Consider the following 18,112-nt stretch of genomic DNA (forward strand, 5'->3'; position numbering starts at 1 on the left):
ATCCGAACACACTGAACCTGATAGAAGAGAAAGTGGGACGTACTCTACAACACATGGGCACAGGAGACCACTTCCTACGTATAACCCCAGCAGCACAGACATTAAGGGCCTCGTTGAATAAATGGGACCTCCTGAGACTGAGAAGCTTCTGTAAAGCAAAGGACACTGTCACTAAGACAGAAAGGCAACCCACTGACTGGGAGAAGATCTTCACCAACCCCACAATTGACAAAGGTCTGATCTCCAAAATATATAAAGAACTCAAGAAACTAGACCGTAAAAGGTTAATCAACCCAATTATAAAATGGGGCACTGAGCTGAACAGAGAATTCTCAACAGAAGAACTTCAAATGGCCAAAAGACACTTAAGGTCATGCTCAACTTCCTTAGCGATCAGGGAAATGCAAATCAAGACAACTTTAAGATACCATCTTACACCTGTCAGAATGGCTAAATATCAAAAACACCAATGATAGCCTTTGCTGGAGAGGTTGTGGAGAAAGGGGTACACTCATCCATTGCTGGTGGGAATGCAAACTTGTGCAACCACTTTGGAAAGCAGTGTGGCGGTTTCTTAGGAAATTCGGGATCAACCTACCCCTGGACCCAGCAATACCACTCTTGGGAATATAACCAAGAGAGGCCTTATCATACAACAAAAGTATATGCTCTACTATGTTCATAGCAGCATTGTTTGTAATAGCCAGAACCTGGTAACAACCTAGATGCCCTTCAATGGAAGAATAGATGAAGAAAGTATGGAATATATACATATTAGAGTACTACTCAGCAGTAAAAAACAAAGACTTCTTGAATTTTGCATGCAAATGGATGGAAATAGAAAACACTATCCTGAGTGAGGTAAGCCAGACCCAAAAAGAGGAACATGGGATGTACTCACACATATTTGGTTTTTAGCCATAAACAAAGGACATTGAGCCTATAATTATTGATCCTAGAGAAGCTAAATAAGGAGAGCCCAAAGACAAACATATAGGCATCCTCCTGAATATTAACCTTCATCAGGCAATGAAAGGAGACAGAGACAGAGACCCACATTGGAGCACCGGACAGAAATCTCAAGGTCCAAATCAGGAGCAGAAGGAGAGAGAGCACGAGCAAGGAACTCGGGACCGCGAGGGGTGCACCCACACACTGAGAGAATGGGGATGTTCTATCGGGAACTCACCAAGGCCAGCTGGCCTGGGTCTGAAAAAGCGTGGGATAAAACTGGACTCGCTGAACATAGCAGACAATGAGGACTACTGAGAACTCAAGATCAATGGCAGTGGGTTTTTGATCCCACTGCACGTACTGGCTTTGTGGGAGCCTAGGCAGTTTGGATGCTCACCTTACTAGACCTGGATGGAGGTGGGTGGTCCTTGGACTTCCCACAGGGCAGGGAACCCTGATTGCTCTTTGGGCTGAGGAGGGAGGCGGACTTGATTGGGGGAGGGGGAGGGAAATGGGAGGCGGTGGCGGGGAAGAGACAGAAATCTTTAATAAATAAATAAATTAAAAAAAAAAACCAGAAACACAAACTCAAAAAAAAAGGAAACAGCAAAAAAAATAAAATAAAAAAATATAAAATGTGATTGTTTGGCAGCTCTTCTTGTGTTACTTTGCCATGTTCATATAGACATGAAAGAAATCACAAGTTCACACCAAAAACTGTCTCATTAATTAATCTATCCCCTGTGAATATCCAATTCAATGAGGCTCACCATAAAAGCTGAGCTCCTGGGTCTGCCACTCCTGCTGGCCCACCAAATATCTCATCCCAGCTCTCTGAACATTTCTGTCTTTGGGAGACCATCTGAGCCGGGACCTTCATTTCTGCTGCTATCTCTGGTGTGATAGTGATCACATCTCATACCTAGGACCAGGGCCCCAATCTGAGAGTCAGGAAGGATTCTCAGGAACTTGTATTGAGCAGGGAGCAGGGAGCGGATTATTGCCACTTGGGTGTACGTGTGCGGCTCAGCAGGGCACAGAGCCTATGGCTAATGTTTTAATCCCTGATGAGGGCCCCAAGAATTTAGAGTCTGCTGGTACATGGAGGGCCATACCAAATTCAGGGCAAAGAGAAGGTCTGCATCCTGCAGTCACTCTATTTTCACCAAGTTCCCAGCCTCCTCTTATGGCCCCCTTCCTATTGCCTATTCAAGCAGCATTTGTCATCTCTTGTCTTCCCTCCTCTTATCTGACATCCTTGCCCTGACAGAACTCCCCAAGGCTTAACACTGAATGAAAAAAGAAATAAAAGGAAAAGGAAAGGAAATGAACATGACTGCTCCTAGGTGCGGTGGAGGAGAAAGTGTATTGCAGACATGTGGGAGAGCATAGCCAGAGGCAGGAACATCCGGGGGAGTCCAGAGTGGACATGACCCTGACCCATGTGAGGATAGTGTGGAGTGGAAAGGGACCAAGAAGCCAGGAAGGTAAGGGCCAGACAAAAAGGTCAGGCAACCAAAATGGTTGGATTATTTATAGAAGAGCAGCCCAGCCTCCTGGGCTGGAGATGTTGAGCATAGGGGATGGGGAATGCCAGCCAGGAGGATCCTGGAATAGGTAGGGACTGAGAGATATGGGAGAACCTGGTGGCTGTGTCTGCTTTGATATGTTCAGTAGGCATCTCAGCCATTTGTTCTGGATTTGAGACCTAACAAACATTACCTATTTGTCTCCATTCCTTTGTACACACATCTTGTGGAATGAGAGGTTCCTGAGGACTCCTTGGCCTGTCATACAGTGGCAATAACCTACATATTAAGAACTCCAGAGAGAGGCTCCATCTTGTCCCTGTAGTGGCAGCACCGATGGTCTCTCTCTTCTGGAGGCCTGCCCTTGACTTGCACTTGTGACCACTTCCTGTCAATCAATACCTTTACTTTGGGCTCCCTTCTAAACTCCTCTGGTTAGTGAAGCTGGCTCCTTGAATTTGAGACCTCTCCTTTCTTCCTTAGCTCCTTTCTCAGGTCAGCCACCTCAGTCATCCTTCCAGTATCTTAAGATTCTCCGTGTAAAGAAAATTCCTGGCTATAGCAGTATGCTTACATGAGCCCAAAGAATAAAGCTAGACCTGGGTTCAAGTTATTGCTCATCTACTTCCTACATTTGGCAGTCAGAAGAGAATGAAACAGGAAGTGCTCTGCATAGAAATACAATAGTTGACTATCGAAAGGAGTCTTCCTACTTTTCTGGATCAGCTTTTTCATTATAGGGCCCCGAGGGCTCTTCACTTATCTCTATGTCCAATCTTATCTCCTGTCCCTGACTTCCCACATATAGCCATCCCAGCCTTCCAAGGCAATCAGTTGTCAATTGGACCCCTTCCTACACTTGTGAATTTTCTGTTTCAGGCATAGCCTGATTCCCGAAGAACCTATATTTTCTTGCTCTATAGGTAGCTACACAGAAAAACCTGCCAATTGTACTCATCTAAACACCACTGTCTCACTGTCTCATCTCTGGCTAAGGTGACCATTTTAAAGACTTCCAGTGCTCTGAATTGAGGAACACTGGCTCAAGAGACTCATGAACACGTCCATGGTTTGTTTCTACCTTTAGAAACTTGAAGAGTCTTTGGATGCAAGTCTCAGAAAACACTCCTTGTCTTGAGTCCTCATCCCTTCCTCCTTTACTATCTCCAAGGGAGTCAAGCTCTTTCTGGTTTAGTTATTTCTTGTAGTGGACAGTTGCCATCTGCATCCACCAGAATGAGGGACAGCTGGTACAACTCACATGTGCCCAGAAAAGTAGACCAAGACCGGCTGAGTAGCTGTTAACAGATAATCAACAGCTCCTTTTCCCATATGCCCAGCCCAAGTAATTACACAGGATTCAGTTCTGACCAATAAGAGACAGCATTTATTTGCTGGGGCATCTGAGACAGAAGCTATGCTACAGAGAGAAAGTGCTCCTCACTGGCAGAGAATGAAGGGTTTCGATGAAGCTGCAGGCAGCCACCCTTTGATCCTTGGAAATAGTGGTAAGGATGAAGTAGATCCTGGAGAATTCAGAGGGAGGCAGGAAAAAAGCTGGTGAAATTGTTCATCCACTGCCAGCACTCCTGGGCTTTTTCAGTTTTATAAGCCAACATGTTTCCTGTGTTGTTAAATCAATTATTGGAAACCAAAAGCAGCCTAGTTTATTAATAGAGTTCATTTTGGTGAAAAGTCTCACCTTTAGTGTTATTTAATTTTCCAAACACGTTCCCTGACTCAAAGTGAACAAGGACATTGGTAAGCTTATTATCTGAGCTGCCAGTCCATACATGTGCTCACAAGCAGGTCCCTGGTGTGATATCCCAAGTCTTAGGGAGGACCAGGATCTGTCAGCTGCTCATCCCCTCAGGCCTCACTTTAGTTTATCATTCCATTATGGGGACTCAAGATTTGTCCCAGGAGGCCCTTGGGCAAGAAAGGCAAGTGTAGCCCCGACAACATTCAGAGTGGCTTCCTTGGCAAGAGTGGAGGGGCAGGAGTCGTGTCCTGAAGGTGGCTATCTTCCAGCCTCAACTGCTCCCAAGGGGTCCTCCTCAAAGGAGCTAGTACTTACATGACCTTTAGCACCCAAGCATAGGTACACTGAAAAGAAGAATCACTGTCTTCAGCTTACATCTCTATTTCCTCCTCAGCACCCTGAGTTTCTTCTTAAGCAATGAAGGTGTGCAAAGTAAAAGCCCCTGTACACAGGTGGCAGAGGAAGCATCCGTCTCATGTTGTGAGTGAGCGCTGGGTGAGGAGACCAAGGCAGAGTCCTAGTTGTGACAATGCCTTGCTGAGTCACCTGCTGTCCCTCATGGATGAGACCCACTTCCAGGAGGAGCCAAGCAGATAGGGTGGCCCCAAGAAGAGCTATGTCACGGAGGCCCAGGATACTCCATCTGTGGCCCATGCTTGGCTTCAGTTTGCTTACTGAACACAAGGTGGAACTGCAGGTGATGAGAGCAGAGACTCCCACCATGAGCTGGCAAAGGGGGAAGGAAACTTATTCAGGTCAGATGAGTGGCCATCATTGAACAGATTCAATGGTTGGGGACCAAAGTGGCATGGAAACTTGACTCAAGTCATACACTGGAGCTGGGGTATCTTTCTGATCCTCCAGCCCCTGTGTCATACATCAAGAGCACACTGGCTGCTGCTGCAGAGGGGCCCTGGATGGCTACCACTTGGCTTCCTATGGAGATTTGCCAAGGGCTATGCCAGATACACTAGAGGGCAAATGACAGGGACTAGCGGCTTCCTGAGGGAGTTGAGGGTGTATGCTGAGTGGGCTAAATGGGAATGGTAAGGCCCATCCCTCAAAACAGCACACTCTTTCTCCTACAGAGGCACTTCTAAGACTGGCTAGACTTGGACTCTGGCTGTCCCAAGCCATTGCTAGGTGTCTCTACAGTGCAACCTCAACTGTCCTGTGGGAGGCAGAAGAGAATTCAGGCCAAGTACTTTGAGTAGTGCCTAGCACCTAGCAAGAGCTGGGTACATACCAGCTATTATTATCACTATGAGCCAAACTGCGACATGAGAACACATTTAATGCAACATGCAGCTGTGGCCTGACCTAGAATTTCTCCCCCCAATCCCAGAATGCTATTTGGAGAACCCTTTTTCCATAGCCTCAGTTACTTCAGGGTGTAGAAAGCGGCTGGCCAAACGTTCGATGTCATCCAGTGTTAGGCGGCTCAGGGACCTGTCATAATCCTGAGGAGAGAAGAGCAGGTGGGTTCAGGGAGTGCCAGTTGCAAGGAGTATGCTAGAACAGGAGGGGCTGGGGCTAGAAGCATTAAGATTGGAGGTCCAGCATTACTCTCCTCACCCTCTGTAGTTGTTCCAGGACCCTGCTGGCATCTGCTACACTGAAGTGACCGGCCAGGACTTTGGAGATCAGCTGCCAGAGGGGTAGGGGTGGGGAGTCGACCAGTCTGTGGGCAGACCCTTCTTCTAGTAGCACCTTCTCCAAAGGTTTAACGACTAGGTTGAGCTGAGAATTGGGCCCGATGTTGTAATCTGACAGTCGTTTCTCATCTGCCAAAGAGAGATTGGTGGGGTTCCTTCCTCACTGCTGTGGGGGTGGCCAGAGAGCAATCTTGCCACAGCCAGCCAGAGTGAAGCACTGCAGCATCTGGCTATGGGGTGGTGGGGTGGTGGTGGCTCAATTACTTTTCTGAGGTCCAATGGCAGCCAGTGCCCTAATTCATTACACTGGCATGTACATCCCGTCCCCCCTGTTTCCAACTTCCTGCGGCGGTCCCTGGATGGTTTCTTTCCCTAGTTACCTGCTAGGGCCTTGCCCTTGAACAGCAGACGTTGCTGGCGCACAGGGACGTTCAGCTTATCCGAGACCAGGTGCTTCAGTGTAGACACTAGCTCGTCCTCCGGCACCTGACCGGGCCGAGGTGGAGAGGCAAGGGTTTAGCCCGAATTCCCTGGGTGACGAAGCCCTTGTGCCCCCTCCTGGGGTCAGCTCTCCCGACCTCCCCCGCCCGCCATTGGCCCCCAGCGGCAAGAGTATGTGAGTGCAGCAGCCTGCAGGGGTGACCTTACCTGTAGGCTGCACTCCCGGCCCTGGAGCGCCTTCACGGTCAGCTGCATGGTGTCCACAGCCGCGTCCACTAGGGCCAATGCAAACCCCAACGGTTCCCTGCCGTGCGCGCGCCGCTGCCCCGGGCGCGCGCAGGAACCGCCCGCCGGAAGCCGTGAAAGGGGCGCGCCCGCCGCGTGGCTCCCGCCCATGTTCTTCAGTCCCGCCTCCGGGCCTTCGCGCCTGCCAGAGCCTGGGGTAGAGTCTGCCTCCCTGCCCCCCACCTCGGCCTACAAGCCTTCAGTGGCTTTGGTGCGGGGAAGTGGGGGTATCCCGCCCCCTAGGACCGAAGCGAGGAACCTGTGGGGTCAGGCTTGCTTCACTTGGAAGCTGTAAGTAGAAGGACCAGGATATCAGCTTCTGGCAAGGCCTGACCTGCGCTAATTCCTACGCTGCTGGTGGACCAAATCAGTGCAGACTAGTGATGTCTCTCAGATACAGAAATGATCCAGTCCTACCTGCCATAGCCCGAGGCTTTCTACTTCTTCCTTTTTAGTCTGGCTGTAAAAATATCCTGACTGAGGCCCTGAAGTATTGAACCCAGGCCTTTTATCTCCTCACTCATTATAGAACAGAGAGGTCTGCCCCGTTGGGGAGAGCTGATAGAGAAAAGCTTTTGTAGGTCTGGGGATACAGCTCAAAGGTATAACACTTGCCTACCATGTGCAAAACAGGGAGCCAGGAGAGAGTAGGCTCTGCAGGATCACCAAGCCTGTTCACCATTCTGGCCCATACCAGCCCAGACACACTTCCTATCCCCATTCATAGGCTCCAAGGGACAAAGACTGTAATGGACCCAAGCTTGCTTTTGTCTTTTATTGAAATATATTTCTAACTCAGCATTGGCCTCTTTGGCACTGAAAGCTGAAAAAAAAGTAACAAAAAATAAGCCTGGATTTGTATGAATGCATAGTGCATGAGAACTTAAAGGCCTTTGGTACACAAGAACTGTGGGGAGAGTGGATGGAGTATGGGGACTGGGGTTAGAAAACTTCAGCCAGGGTCCTCAGGGAACAGGAAACAAGCTGCTGTAGATGAACTGGCCAATAACCAAAGCCAGCATCTCGGAGGTACCACTCAGTGCCACAATGAAGGGGGCCTGAGAAGCATAGTCTGCTTGAAGGCGGCGAAGAGACAGCTGCAGCATGGCTAAGGCTAGCAGGCTGTTTTGCACCCCTACCTCAATGCTGACTGTCCGCCTCTGGGCCACCGGCAGCTTCAGGCACATGGCCAGGCTGTAGCCCACCAAGAGGCCAACCAGAGGCACTGTGAAGCCCACCAGTACAATGGGTAACCTGACTCCCACTAAGATGAAGACCCCCATGTGGTAGGCCAGGAACAGGCCACCTAGGAGAAGTACAAAGCTGAAGGGCTTGATGACCTGTAGCAGCAGCTCTGAGAACTTGGGGAGCTTAGACTTGATCACCACACCTGCTGCTATGGGGATGGCGATGAACAGCAGAGTCCCCAGTATCTTGGAGATGGGCACGTGGAGTGTTTCATGGATGCTGAGAAGACGGCTGTAGAGAGCTGATGAGAGTGGCAGGAAACCCGTAGCAGCTACTGTTGAGATGAAAGTCATGGAGATGGCCAGGGTGACATCTCCTCCAAGGAGGAGACTGAAAAGATAGCTCCCCCCACCGCCAGGTGATGAGCAGGTAATGATGAGGCCCAGAGCCAAGGCCTTGGGTAGCATGAAGACTTTGGCCATCAGGAAAGCATAGAAGGGCATGACCAGAAACTGGCCCAAGAGACCCAACAGCATGGGTTGGGGGCTCTGTAGAAGCTCCTTCAAAACTTCAAGTTCCACTTTACACCCAAATGAACACTTGTTGACAAAGATAAGAGGCAGGAGCAGGTACAGAATTGGGTTCTCTGAGAAGTGGCCCAAGTTGGGGTTGAGGGTAGAAGGGATATCTTCAGCAGGTGACACCCTGATGCAGAAATCTTTTCGTTCTTCAATCAGCAAGGGTGGGGCCTCATGGAAGTCCATGAGCTGGAGGTGGAGTGGGGCCAGCCCAGCCAGACCTGAGTGGATGCTCACCACAAAGCCACCCCCACTGCCCCAGGTTATGGCACTCACATTCTTGATGGTTAGTACCTCTGTGTCCAGGGATATAACCCTCAGTGTGGGGCTGACTCCTGTCCCATTGGCCTGTCCCGAGTATTGGCTAGAGATCACAATGATACCCTCACTCTTTTCAGGGAACTCAAACTCTGTCACTGAGCCATCCCCAATGCTCAAATAGTGACCACCGGTCAGTGGCACAGTGTGGCCCAGAGCAGTGCTGAGGTTGGCACTGGCCATCACTTGGGCCCCCCATGGCAGGCTGATGAGCAGCAGGGTAGCTCTGAGCATACCTAGGAGACTTGTACAACCACCCTGTCCCAGGCTAGGCAACTGTTGGGAGCTACCTCTGCTTCTCCTGACCACCATGGCTCTTCTCAAAGGATCGTGGCTCCTTTTGTCTTAGAGGAACACCATTGCTTGTGCTATTGGAATATCCTGAGAAGGGTCCATGGGAAGGTCCTGGTCCTGTGTGGTCTTCTTTGATATCACGGCTTCCTCTGAAAAGAGAAGGGGCAAAAAAATGGCATATGAGAGGAGAAACTGCAAGCTCAGGAGCATGGGGCTCTCAGAGAACCTTTTACTTCTAGTTTGGGGATAGTACTGATCCTTGCAACCATTTCCTCCAGTACAGCTGCCTCAAGCTTCTCATTCAAGAGAGGTCACCCACATATAGGAAAGCCCACTCAGTCTGCCAATTCTCTGGACTTGCTTACTACGGTGACCTCTCTAAACATCTAAGCATCTCTAAAAAGAGATATTCTAGTACTGAGGGTTTTAGGAGAGCAATCTCTACCCCTGCCACCACTAGTCTACTCCACACTATCAAGATGCCCTAATAGCACTGTAGGAATGAACGAAACTGCTTCCTAAAGGGGCTAGGTATTGTGGCTCACTGCTGTCATCCTAGCACTTGGGAAGTGGAGGCAAGACAATCAGTTCAAGATCACCCTTCAGTTACATAGCCAGTTCCACGGCAGCTTGGAGGACTTGATACTCCGTTTCCAAACAAAGCAAATCAAATAAAAAAAAATAGCTTCCTGGGGAAGACAAGGAGACTAGTCAGAGAACAAAATGTGCCAATGGGAGATGGTGGCGCACACCTTTAATCCCAGCACTCAGGAGGCAGAGGCAGGCAGATCTCTGTAAATTTGAGGCCAGTCTAGACTACAACCGAGTCTCAGGAATACACAGAGAAACCCTGTCTTCAAAAATGAAGAAAAAAAGAGTGCTGATGGGAACATTGCCTTGTACCAGATCCAGGTTCTAAAACAGAATAGGGGAATCTGAATGCCATTTGCCAGCTACAGAGTGGTGACAAAGTGACATGGGCAGTATGTGACTTACTGAACCAGTGTCTGCAGGGGGTGATGTTTGCTACTGACATGGAGTTGGGTAAACCATTGTTGTGGCTACATGTCCTGTCCTACCTACCCTCCTATACTAATGAGATCGGAGTCTTTGTGAGAAGCACATCCCTACTTCTCAAGGAAGTTACAGTAGTACTGGGTTAGATATTCACAAGGTAACCTCTTGTTAAAGCTCCCCAGATTCAGAATTTGAACTCTCATAGTTCCTTCTATATCCGAAAACCTCTGCTCAGAGACTTCTGGCATACATTCCCCTTCCAGGGTCTCTATATGTAGTCCTGGTTGGCCTGCAATTCACTATGTACACAAGGCTGGCCTTAAACACACAGAGATCTGCTTGTCTCTGTCTCTAAGTGCTGGAATTAAAAGGAGTAGGTTACCACATTCAGCCCTACCAGAGACTTTTTGTTGTTGAGAAAGGGCCTCAGCTGGCTTGGAATTAATTCACCATGTAGAGTGGGCTGGAAGTCAAAGATCTACCTGCCTCTGCCTCCCAAAATGATGTATGCTAGGAATATGTCTTATTACCATTGATTAATAAACTACTTTGGCCTATGGCAGGGCAGAATATAGCCAGGCTGGGAGAATATAGAGAGTATAGTTTCTATGTGATTATTTGGGTCTGAGTGGCTGGGAAAAGAAAAGAGCAGTCTCTGATTTCACCCAAATGTTGGGATAAAAGTGTGAGCCACCTACTAGAAATTTAAACTTACAGTGGAACCTGAGTATTTCTAAAGGTGGAGTAACTTGGGGTGAAAGGAGGGGTCTGCCTCTTTCCATGTCTCAACTAGATAGTTATCACCCTAGTATTACCTGCTAGAACTGGGGCAACTAGATGGCAGTGGACACAGCAGGTTTTACATTATGGCTTGCCAGGTGCCTTTAAGTTCTCTGGATCCTGATCAGTCTCTGGCCCCAGACCTCCATCTATATGGCCTTTGCTGAGTATGGATCACTTACCCTGGGGACCCTGGTTCAGCCCTTTGTCTTACCGATGAAGAGGGAGGCAAAAAACCAGAGTAGGGTAACAAGTCAAGTGGAGAGGAAAAGATGTACGCATCAGAGTGGTGTGAACCAGTTAAGGGAGAGGTTAAGGGCCATCCACCCATACCCCATCCTTCCAGTAGGAATGGTGGACCTGAGTCACTGCAAGAGGGATTTGGCCCCTATCCTAGACCTCTGCTGATGGAGGGGATGGATGAGTTACGGTAAATACACTCCAAAGCTGAGGAAGCAATCCTGTCGGGAAGCTTTTCCCACAGCAGCCAAGTGTTGGGGGTTAGGATATCTGGCAGTGATGACCAGGCCTCCTCCGCACCTGGGAGTCCGAGGGTTGTCAGGTGGTTGGAGAAGTTTGGAAGGGCTCACAACCCCTCAGTCAGTCTTGGGTTCAGGAGAGCCTTCACGGCACTCCGGCGCCCGCAAGGCCTCACGCTGGGCCTGGCCCGAGCGGGTGATCATGGACTGAGGTCGGAGCCATAAGCCACCTCCCGTCATCCCCTTCCCGGTAGAAGTCTCTCACCTGCTTCCGCAGCCACAGAGCTCCGCACAAGCGGCGTCTGGGCCAGCAGACGCGGGCGAGCTCGTCCCGCCCGGACCTCGTCCCGCCCGGACCTCGTCCCGCCCCCACAGGCTCCGCCCCACAGAGGCTCCACCCGCGTGCTAGGACTCCGCCCTCTTACAGAGGCCCTCACCTCCGGAAGGCGCAGGTCGGGTTCCCACAGGATGTGACGTTTCTGGGAGCGACGAACAGGCCCTACCACGTGAGACCTGACTTCCTGAGTCCGCGCTGCTCGGCGTGCCGTGAAATAGTTACATTGTGTAGTTACGTTCTGGGGGGGGGGGAGAAGTGGGTGGTGTGGTAAGGTGTAGAAAGGATGTCAGAAGATAGTAAACAAATATTGAATTAAAGGTGATGTGGGGGTTGAAGCAATGGCACGGTGGTTAGGAGCACTTACAACTTTTGATTCTCCATCACCCACTTAGCTCACAACCACCTGTAACTACAGTTCCGGGGGATTTGATACCCTCTTCTGGCCTCTGCCCATCAATCATGCAGGTAAACAAAATTCATACACATATAAAAATAAAATCTTAAAAAAAAAGTGATTTGTATACAGGTGGTTCTGTTAACTGCCGTCCCAGCAAGAGCAGTACATGCGCTTAACCATTGAATCATCTCTCTCCAGCTGCCAGATAAATGTATATTTAATACTATTATTATCATTATGGTTTCTTTTTTTTTTTTGTTTTTCGAGACAGGGTTTCTCTGTGGTTTTGGAGCCTGTCCTGGAACTAGCTCTTGTAGACCAGGCTGGCCTCGAACTCACAGAGATCCGCCTGCCTCTGCCTCCCGAGTGCTGGGATTAAAGGCGTGCGCCACCACCGCCCGGCTTCATTATGGTTTCTGAGAAAGGGTTTTTCTGTGTAATCCTGGCTGTCATGAAACACTGTAGGTCAGGTTGGCCTCAAACTCACAGAGAGATTCACCTGCCTCTGCTTCCCAAGTGCTTCTTTATTTTGTACGCTTCTGTTTTCCAAGAGTACAAAATAAACTTTATTTTATTATTATTATTATTACTATTTTTTTTAAAGTGAGACTTGCCAGGTGCGGTGATGCATGCCTTTAATCCCATCACTTGGGAGGCAGAGGCAGGCGATCTCTGTGAGTTTGAAGCCAGCCTGATGTATAGTGTTCCATGACAGCCAGGATTACACAGAAAAACCCTGTCTCAAAAACCATAATAATAATAATAGTATTAAATATACATTTATCTTGCAGCTAGAGAGAAATGGTTAAGAGCATGTACTGTTCTTGAAGAGGACTTCAGTTTGGTTCCAGTACCCACACGTGGCATGTAACTCCAGCTGCAGGAAATCTGATACCCTCGTCTGGACTTTGAAATCACCTGCAATCATGTGCACATACCCCTACAAAGACACACACATATAATTTAAAAATAGTAAATCTGATACCATAAATACATTTAAATTCTATTCTCAGTTACATTTATTTAATGGATAGTTTTAGATTCAGAAATCTCTCTTCATAGATGTTTGATCTTGGTGCAAAGCTTTGGTCTCTAAGCTTGTACATAAAGCCTCATTCCATCAATAATATGATTTTTCCATTGTAGAGTGTATTCTGAAGTTCTTGTGAAGAAAACAACCCAGTTTGTGGGGATAGTATACGTCTTTAATACCAGCACTCAAGGGGGACAGAGGCAGGCAGATCTCTGTGAGTTCGAGGCTAGCCTGGTCTACTGAGTGAGTTTTAGCACAGCCAAGGCCACACAAAGAAACCCTGTCTCAGGGGAATAAAAGGAAAACTGAACCCAACTCATAACTCTATGAAAGCCAGCCTCTCTGTCAAAGGTACTTTAGTGTATGGACAAGTTGAGCAAACCTTTCTTAGCTCACTTGATGCTACCATCTGAAGAATTTTTTTCTGATAAAAAAAGCAATAAGCTAACTGCCACTTGTATGCAGTTCCATAGAATCACTGCTGGGGCAGCCATGTTTAGACTTTAAGAAAAATAGACTTGATTTACTTCATTTTTATTGTATAAAAACCATTATACACAGAGAAACCCTGTCTCTAAACAACAAAACAACAACAAACATCAACAACAAAAACCCTTATGTGGTGGTCATAGCTGGAGCATAGGTCCTCTGTACAGAGACTCTTGTGCAGTTCACAAGATGGTCAGTGAATTCCTGATAAGGAGACTTGGTGAACATAGTCTCTTTCTAGAGGGTAGGGTCAGGTAGCTGTAGGTTATGGAGATGGCATCAAAGGTGCCTTTGGCAAAGTTGCCCAGGGTGTCAGTGCAGTTCCTGGCTGATGTGTAGCAGTCATCAATACTGGCCATCAGCAACAGCTTCTTGGGCACAGAAGCAGAGACTATACCAGTGCCTCTGGGTGAAGGGATGAGATGCACCAACACAGAGCCAAGCAGCCTGTCAACCAAACCTTGCATGTAAGAGTGTGGGGCTTGCCAATCTTATTCCCCCAGTAGCTTTTCTGCACAAGGACAATGGAAAGCTTGGCCAAGATAATGGCCCCTCGGATGGCAGTGGCTACCTCTTGGAGATCTTACCACCAAGACCAACATAACCATTGTAGTCCATAATAGTGACACAAGCCTTGAAACTGATCCACTGGCTAGCCAGAGTCTTTCTGCACTGGGATGACCTTTATTTTATTTTTCCTCTATTGATCTCCACTCTTTTTTCTCTTCTGTTTCTTTTTTATTTATTTATTTTATTTTTTTTTAAATTTATTTATTATGTATACATATTCTGTCTGCGTGTATGTCTGCAGGCCAGAAGAGGGCACCAGACCTCATTACAGATGGTTGTGAGCCACCATGTGGTTGCTGGGAATTGAACTCAGGACCTTTGGAAGAGCAGGCAATGCTCTTAACCACTGAGCCATCTCTCCAGCCCTCTTTTTTATTTATTTATTAAAGATTTCTGCCTCCTCCCCACCACCGCCTCCCATTTGGGATGACCTTTAGACCTTCATCCTTTAGGGATGCACCCAAGAAAAAGTCAATAATCTCAGATTACTTAATGGGGCAGGGAGAACAGGTAGATTTATCTCTTCCATGGTCTTGATCTTCATATCCTTGACCAGAAGGTCCAGCTTACTGATGGGGAAACACTCTTCATCTTTGGCTTTACCTTCACAAGTGCTGACCACGGCCATCGCCTCAACCATGACCATGGTGCCTAAAACCACTGCCAAATACTCTATGGAAGCCAATGTAGCTTCCTAAACCTGGAGCCCTACGTCCCTGGGCACTCTTACTGCACCAGTGTCATCTGCCATTTGGTATTTTCCCTAAAAAGAAGCAGCTAGACTAATTTATTTATTTGTTTGTTTGTTTATGAGACAGAATCTCAGAGCTGACCTCAAATTCCTAAGATAGCTGAGATGACCTTGAACTTTGAATCTTTCTGCTTGCATCATCACAACACCAAAACCAATTTATATGGTTCTGAGAATCAAATTCAGTGCCTTGTTCATGCCAACTGACCTACATCCACAGCTATGAAAATGATGGTAAAACAATTTTGAAGTGTATCTTTAAAAATATTTTTATGTATGTTTGTGTGTGCGCTTGCATAAGTTTATGTGTACCATGTGTGCGCAGGAATGCTTGGAGGTCAGAGGGAGTTGGATCTCCTAGAATTTGAGTTATTTGTTTTCAGCTGCCACAGGGATGCTGGGAACTGAAACCAGGTCCTCTGGAAGAGCAGTAGGCACTCTTACTATTTCTACAGTCCCATATTGTGTGTTTTATAAAATTTAAATTAGTATATATATATATATATATATATATTACATACAAGTATGTATATATGTTAGGGGGTAAACATGCTCTATCTAAGGCAGCGATTCTCAACCTGTAGGTTGCAAACCCTTTGGGGGTCAAATGACCCTTTCACAGGGGTCACCTAAGATCATCTGCATATCAGATATTTATTTACATAACAGCAACAAAAATACAGTTATGAAGTAGCAATAACTATGGTTGAGAGTCGCCATGACATGAGGAATTGTATTAAGAGGTTGCATGCCTTGAATTCCAGCACTTGGGAGACAGAGACAGGTGGATCTCTTTGAGTTCTAAGCCAGCCTGCTCTACGGAGTGAGATCCAGGACAGTCAGGGCTACACAGAGAAACACTGTCTCAGAAAAAAAAGAGGTTGCAGCATTAGGAAGATTGAGAACCACTACTCTAAGAGTTTGATATGTGAATGATTACAAACAGTTGCAGCTGGGAATGGGCGCTCACACTTGTAATTCTAGCACGGACAGAGGGGCTGAGGTATGGAGGATCAGCTTGAGGTCAGCTTAAAAAATAGTGAGCTAGGCCATTATGGTTGTAGAGTGAGACCTTGTCTCAAAAAACTGGAGGCTAGTGAGATGGTTCAGTGGGTAGGAGCACTTTCTATATAGTCAGGACATAAATTTGAATCCCAGTACTCTTGTAAAAATCCAAATTGCTGCATGTGCTTTTAATCCCAGTGTTGCTGTGGGTGGAGACAGATGGGTTCCAGGAGCTTGCTGGCCAGCCAGCTTAGCTAAAACAGTAAACTTTAGATTCAGTGAGAGGCCTGAATCTGAATATGAAAATGTCTTAAAGGAATAATGCAGAGACCTCATGTTCCCCCTACCTTTCTCGCCTTAATATGGCATGCACACATGGGCATGTAACACACACACACACACACACACACACACACACACACACACACACGGCACATGGCTGAGGTACCTATTTAACACATCAAAGCATAAGTGGCTCACAGGTTCTCTCTGCATCTCCCAGTCCCTGCCTGTTACAGGGCCCTCCTGGCTGGCATAAACCAACCCCTACCCTGAACTTCTCCAGCCTAGGGGGCTAGGCTGCTCTTCACTATATAATCCAACCATTTTGGTTGCCAGTTCTCTTTGCACATAAGGGCCTCCTAGCTGCTGCACCTGGTCCCTTCCCCTTTCTCTTCCCCTCCCCCTCTCTCCACATGGCACAATTCAGTCTGGACATCTGGACTCTCCCAGATGTCCCTGTTCCTACTTCTGAGATACCAAATATACACACAGTGGTGTGCTTACTGATCCTCTGAGGATAAACAACCTAGCATTAGGGCTTCAAAAATATGACTGCTCCTAAGTATGGTAGAGGATAAGCTTTATTATTTTTTTAATCTCTCTCTCTCTCTCTCTCTCTCTCTCTCTCTCTCTCTCTCACACACACACACACACACAAATAAAAAAAAAACAAAATAAAACTAATATTTTGAAGCCTTAATGCTAGGTTGTTTATCCTCAGAGGATCAGTAAGCACACCACTGTGTGTATATTTGGTATCTCAGAATGTTGATACTGTCTGTCTCAAGTGGGTTTGAGAGGTACTGCTGGAAGAAGTCAGTTTAAAGTCAGGACATGTGAGAGGGATGGGTTTGTCATACTCTTGGGCTGAAGATCCAGTTTGGAAAGGGCAATGTGTCCATCTGAAGAATAAGTAAGTAGGCCACAGAGAGAGATGGATCAGCTGAAAGAAGTCGGGACAGAAATTTTAAGAGTTGTGTCCTTGGTGGAAATCATGTTGTTGAGTGGAACTCACTTGGGCCTGGCCACCTGAAAGCCACCAATTACTGCTATGTGCTGGAATCAGGGGAGAAAATTTGGTAAGAAGACTGGTCAGAAGATTTCTCCTTGTTATCATTAGCCATTTCAGCCTTCTCTGAAAAGCCAGAGGGAGTGTTGGGAAGTCTAACATGAAGAATTTGGCAGCCTTGTTTGCAGGAAAGGGGGCAGAGAGGCAAGAAAATATTTGAAATTTGCTATGGGAATTAATAATTTACCTCAGAAGAGAATAAGGAAGAGCTATTTATATTAGATAAAAACATCAAGTTCCAAAAGAGAAGTCATCTGGATCAGAGAAAAAACAATAGTAAGAGTTGGGACAAGCCGGGCGGTGGTGGCGCACGCCTTTAATCTCAGCACTCGGGAGGCAGAGGCAGGCGGATCTCTGTGAGTTCGAGACCAGCCTGGTCTACAAGAGCTAGTTCCAGGACAGGCTCCAAAACCACAGGGAAACCCTGTCTCGAAAAAACCAAAAAAAAAAAAAAAAAAAGAGTTGGGACAACATCAGATGGGAGACCTTCTGAAATGTGCAACAGGACCACAGTAGTGACCCTGAGAGGCAGCTTATATTCCATTCTCCAGTCAGATAAGGAAGGCATCTACACAGATATGTGCAAGGTGCATCCAATACTTGTATGAAATATAATAACAACAGTTGTTTTGTTCAGCTAGATTAGCTTGCAACACCTTGTTTTATCTGCATCAACTGTCCCACCAACACTCTTGGAACACATGGGAGACCCTAATACAGACTTCTAGGGTAGGTACATGCTCTGATGTACATAGCCAGTTAGGTTGGTGGTAGGACAAACCTATAACCCAATCTCAACTAAGGAGAGTTAGCCTTCAAAGTTGTCCTGAAACTTTTGGGAGTAATTTACACAGTGCTCCCCACTATCAGCTTCCTAGCCTGTATTGGGTCAAATGGGA

The 18,112-nt window shown here is 47.2% G+C and overlaps 2 protein-coding genes and 1 pseudogene across 3 annotated transcripts; all 3 read right to left on the minus strand.

Annotated features, from left to right (window-relative positions):
* Window positions 1–5,519: 5,519 nt before the first annotated feature.
* LOC121437145 (ubiquitin-like protein 4A) lies at window positions 5,520–6,652 on the minus strand. The gene is made up of 4 exons (XM_041636992.1): window positions 6,549–6,652; window positions 6,281–6,386; window positions 5,821–6,029; window positions 5,520–5,705 (listed from the first exon to the last, which is right to left on the minus strand). The coding sequence occupies exons 1-4, from the start codon at window positions 6,594–6,596 to the stop codon at window positions 5,595–5,597; spliced, it is 474 nt and encodes a 157-aa protein (XP_041492926.1). The 5' UTR covers window positions 6,597–6,652; the 3' UTR covers window positions 5,520–5,594.
* A 618-nt stretch (window positions 6,653–7,270) lies between these two features.
* Window positions 7,271–11,601, minus strand: Slc10a3 (solute carrier family 10 member 3). 2 transcript variants are annotated; one of them, XM_041637075.1, is made up of 2 exons: window positions 11,546–11,601; window positions 7,271–9,153 (listed from the first exon to the last, which is right to left on the minus strand). In XM_041637075.1, the coding sequence occupies exon 2, from the start codon at window positions 9,020–9,022 to the stop codon at window positions 7,592–7,594; it is 1,431 nt and encodes a 476-aa protein (XP_041493009.1). In that variant the 5' UTR covers window positions 9,023–9,153; window positions 11,546–11,601; the 3' UTR covers window positions 7,271–7,591. The 2 variants fall into 2 exon arrangements, with proteins under 2 accessions (XP_041493009.1, XP_041493010.1); XM_041637076.1 differs by lacking the exon at window positions 11,546–11,601 and adding an exon at window positions 11,342–11,463.
* Window positions 11,602–13,622: 2,021 nt separating this feature from the next.
* On the minus strand, window positions 13,623–14,752 carry LOC121437072 (annotated as a pseudogene).
* Between the last annotated feature and the right edge of the window lie 3,360 nt (window positions 14,753–18,112).

This window comes from Microtus oregoni, unplaced genomic scaffold, assembly GCF_018167655.1.
Source record: "Microtus oregoni isolate MIOR12 unplaced genomic scaffold, Mior012 000050F_ref0000143, whole genome shotgun sequence".
Lineage (NCBI taxonomy): Eukaryota > Metazoa > Chordata > Mammalia > Rodentia > Cricetidae > Microtus > Microtus oregoni.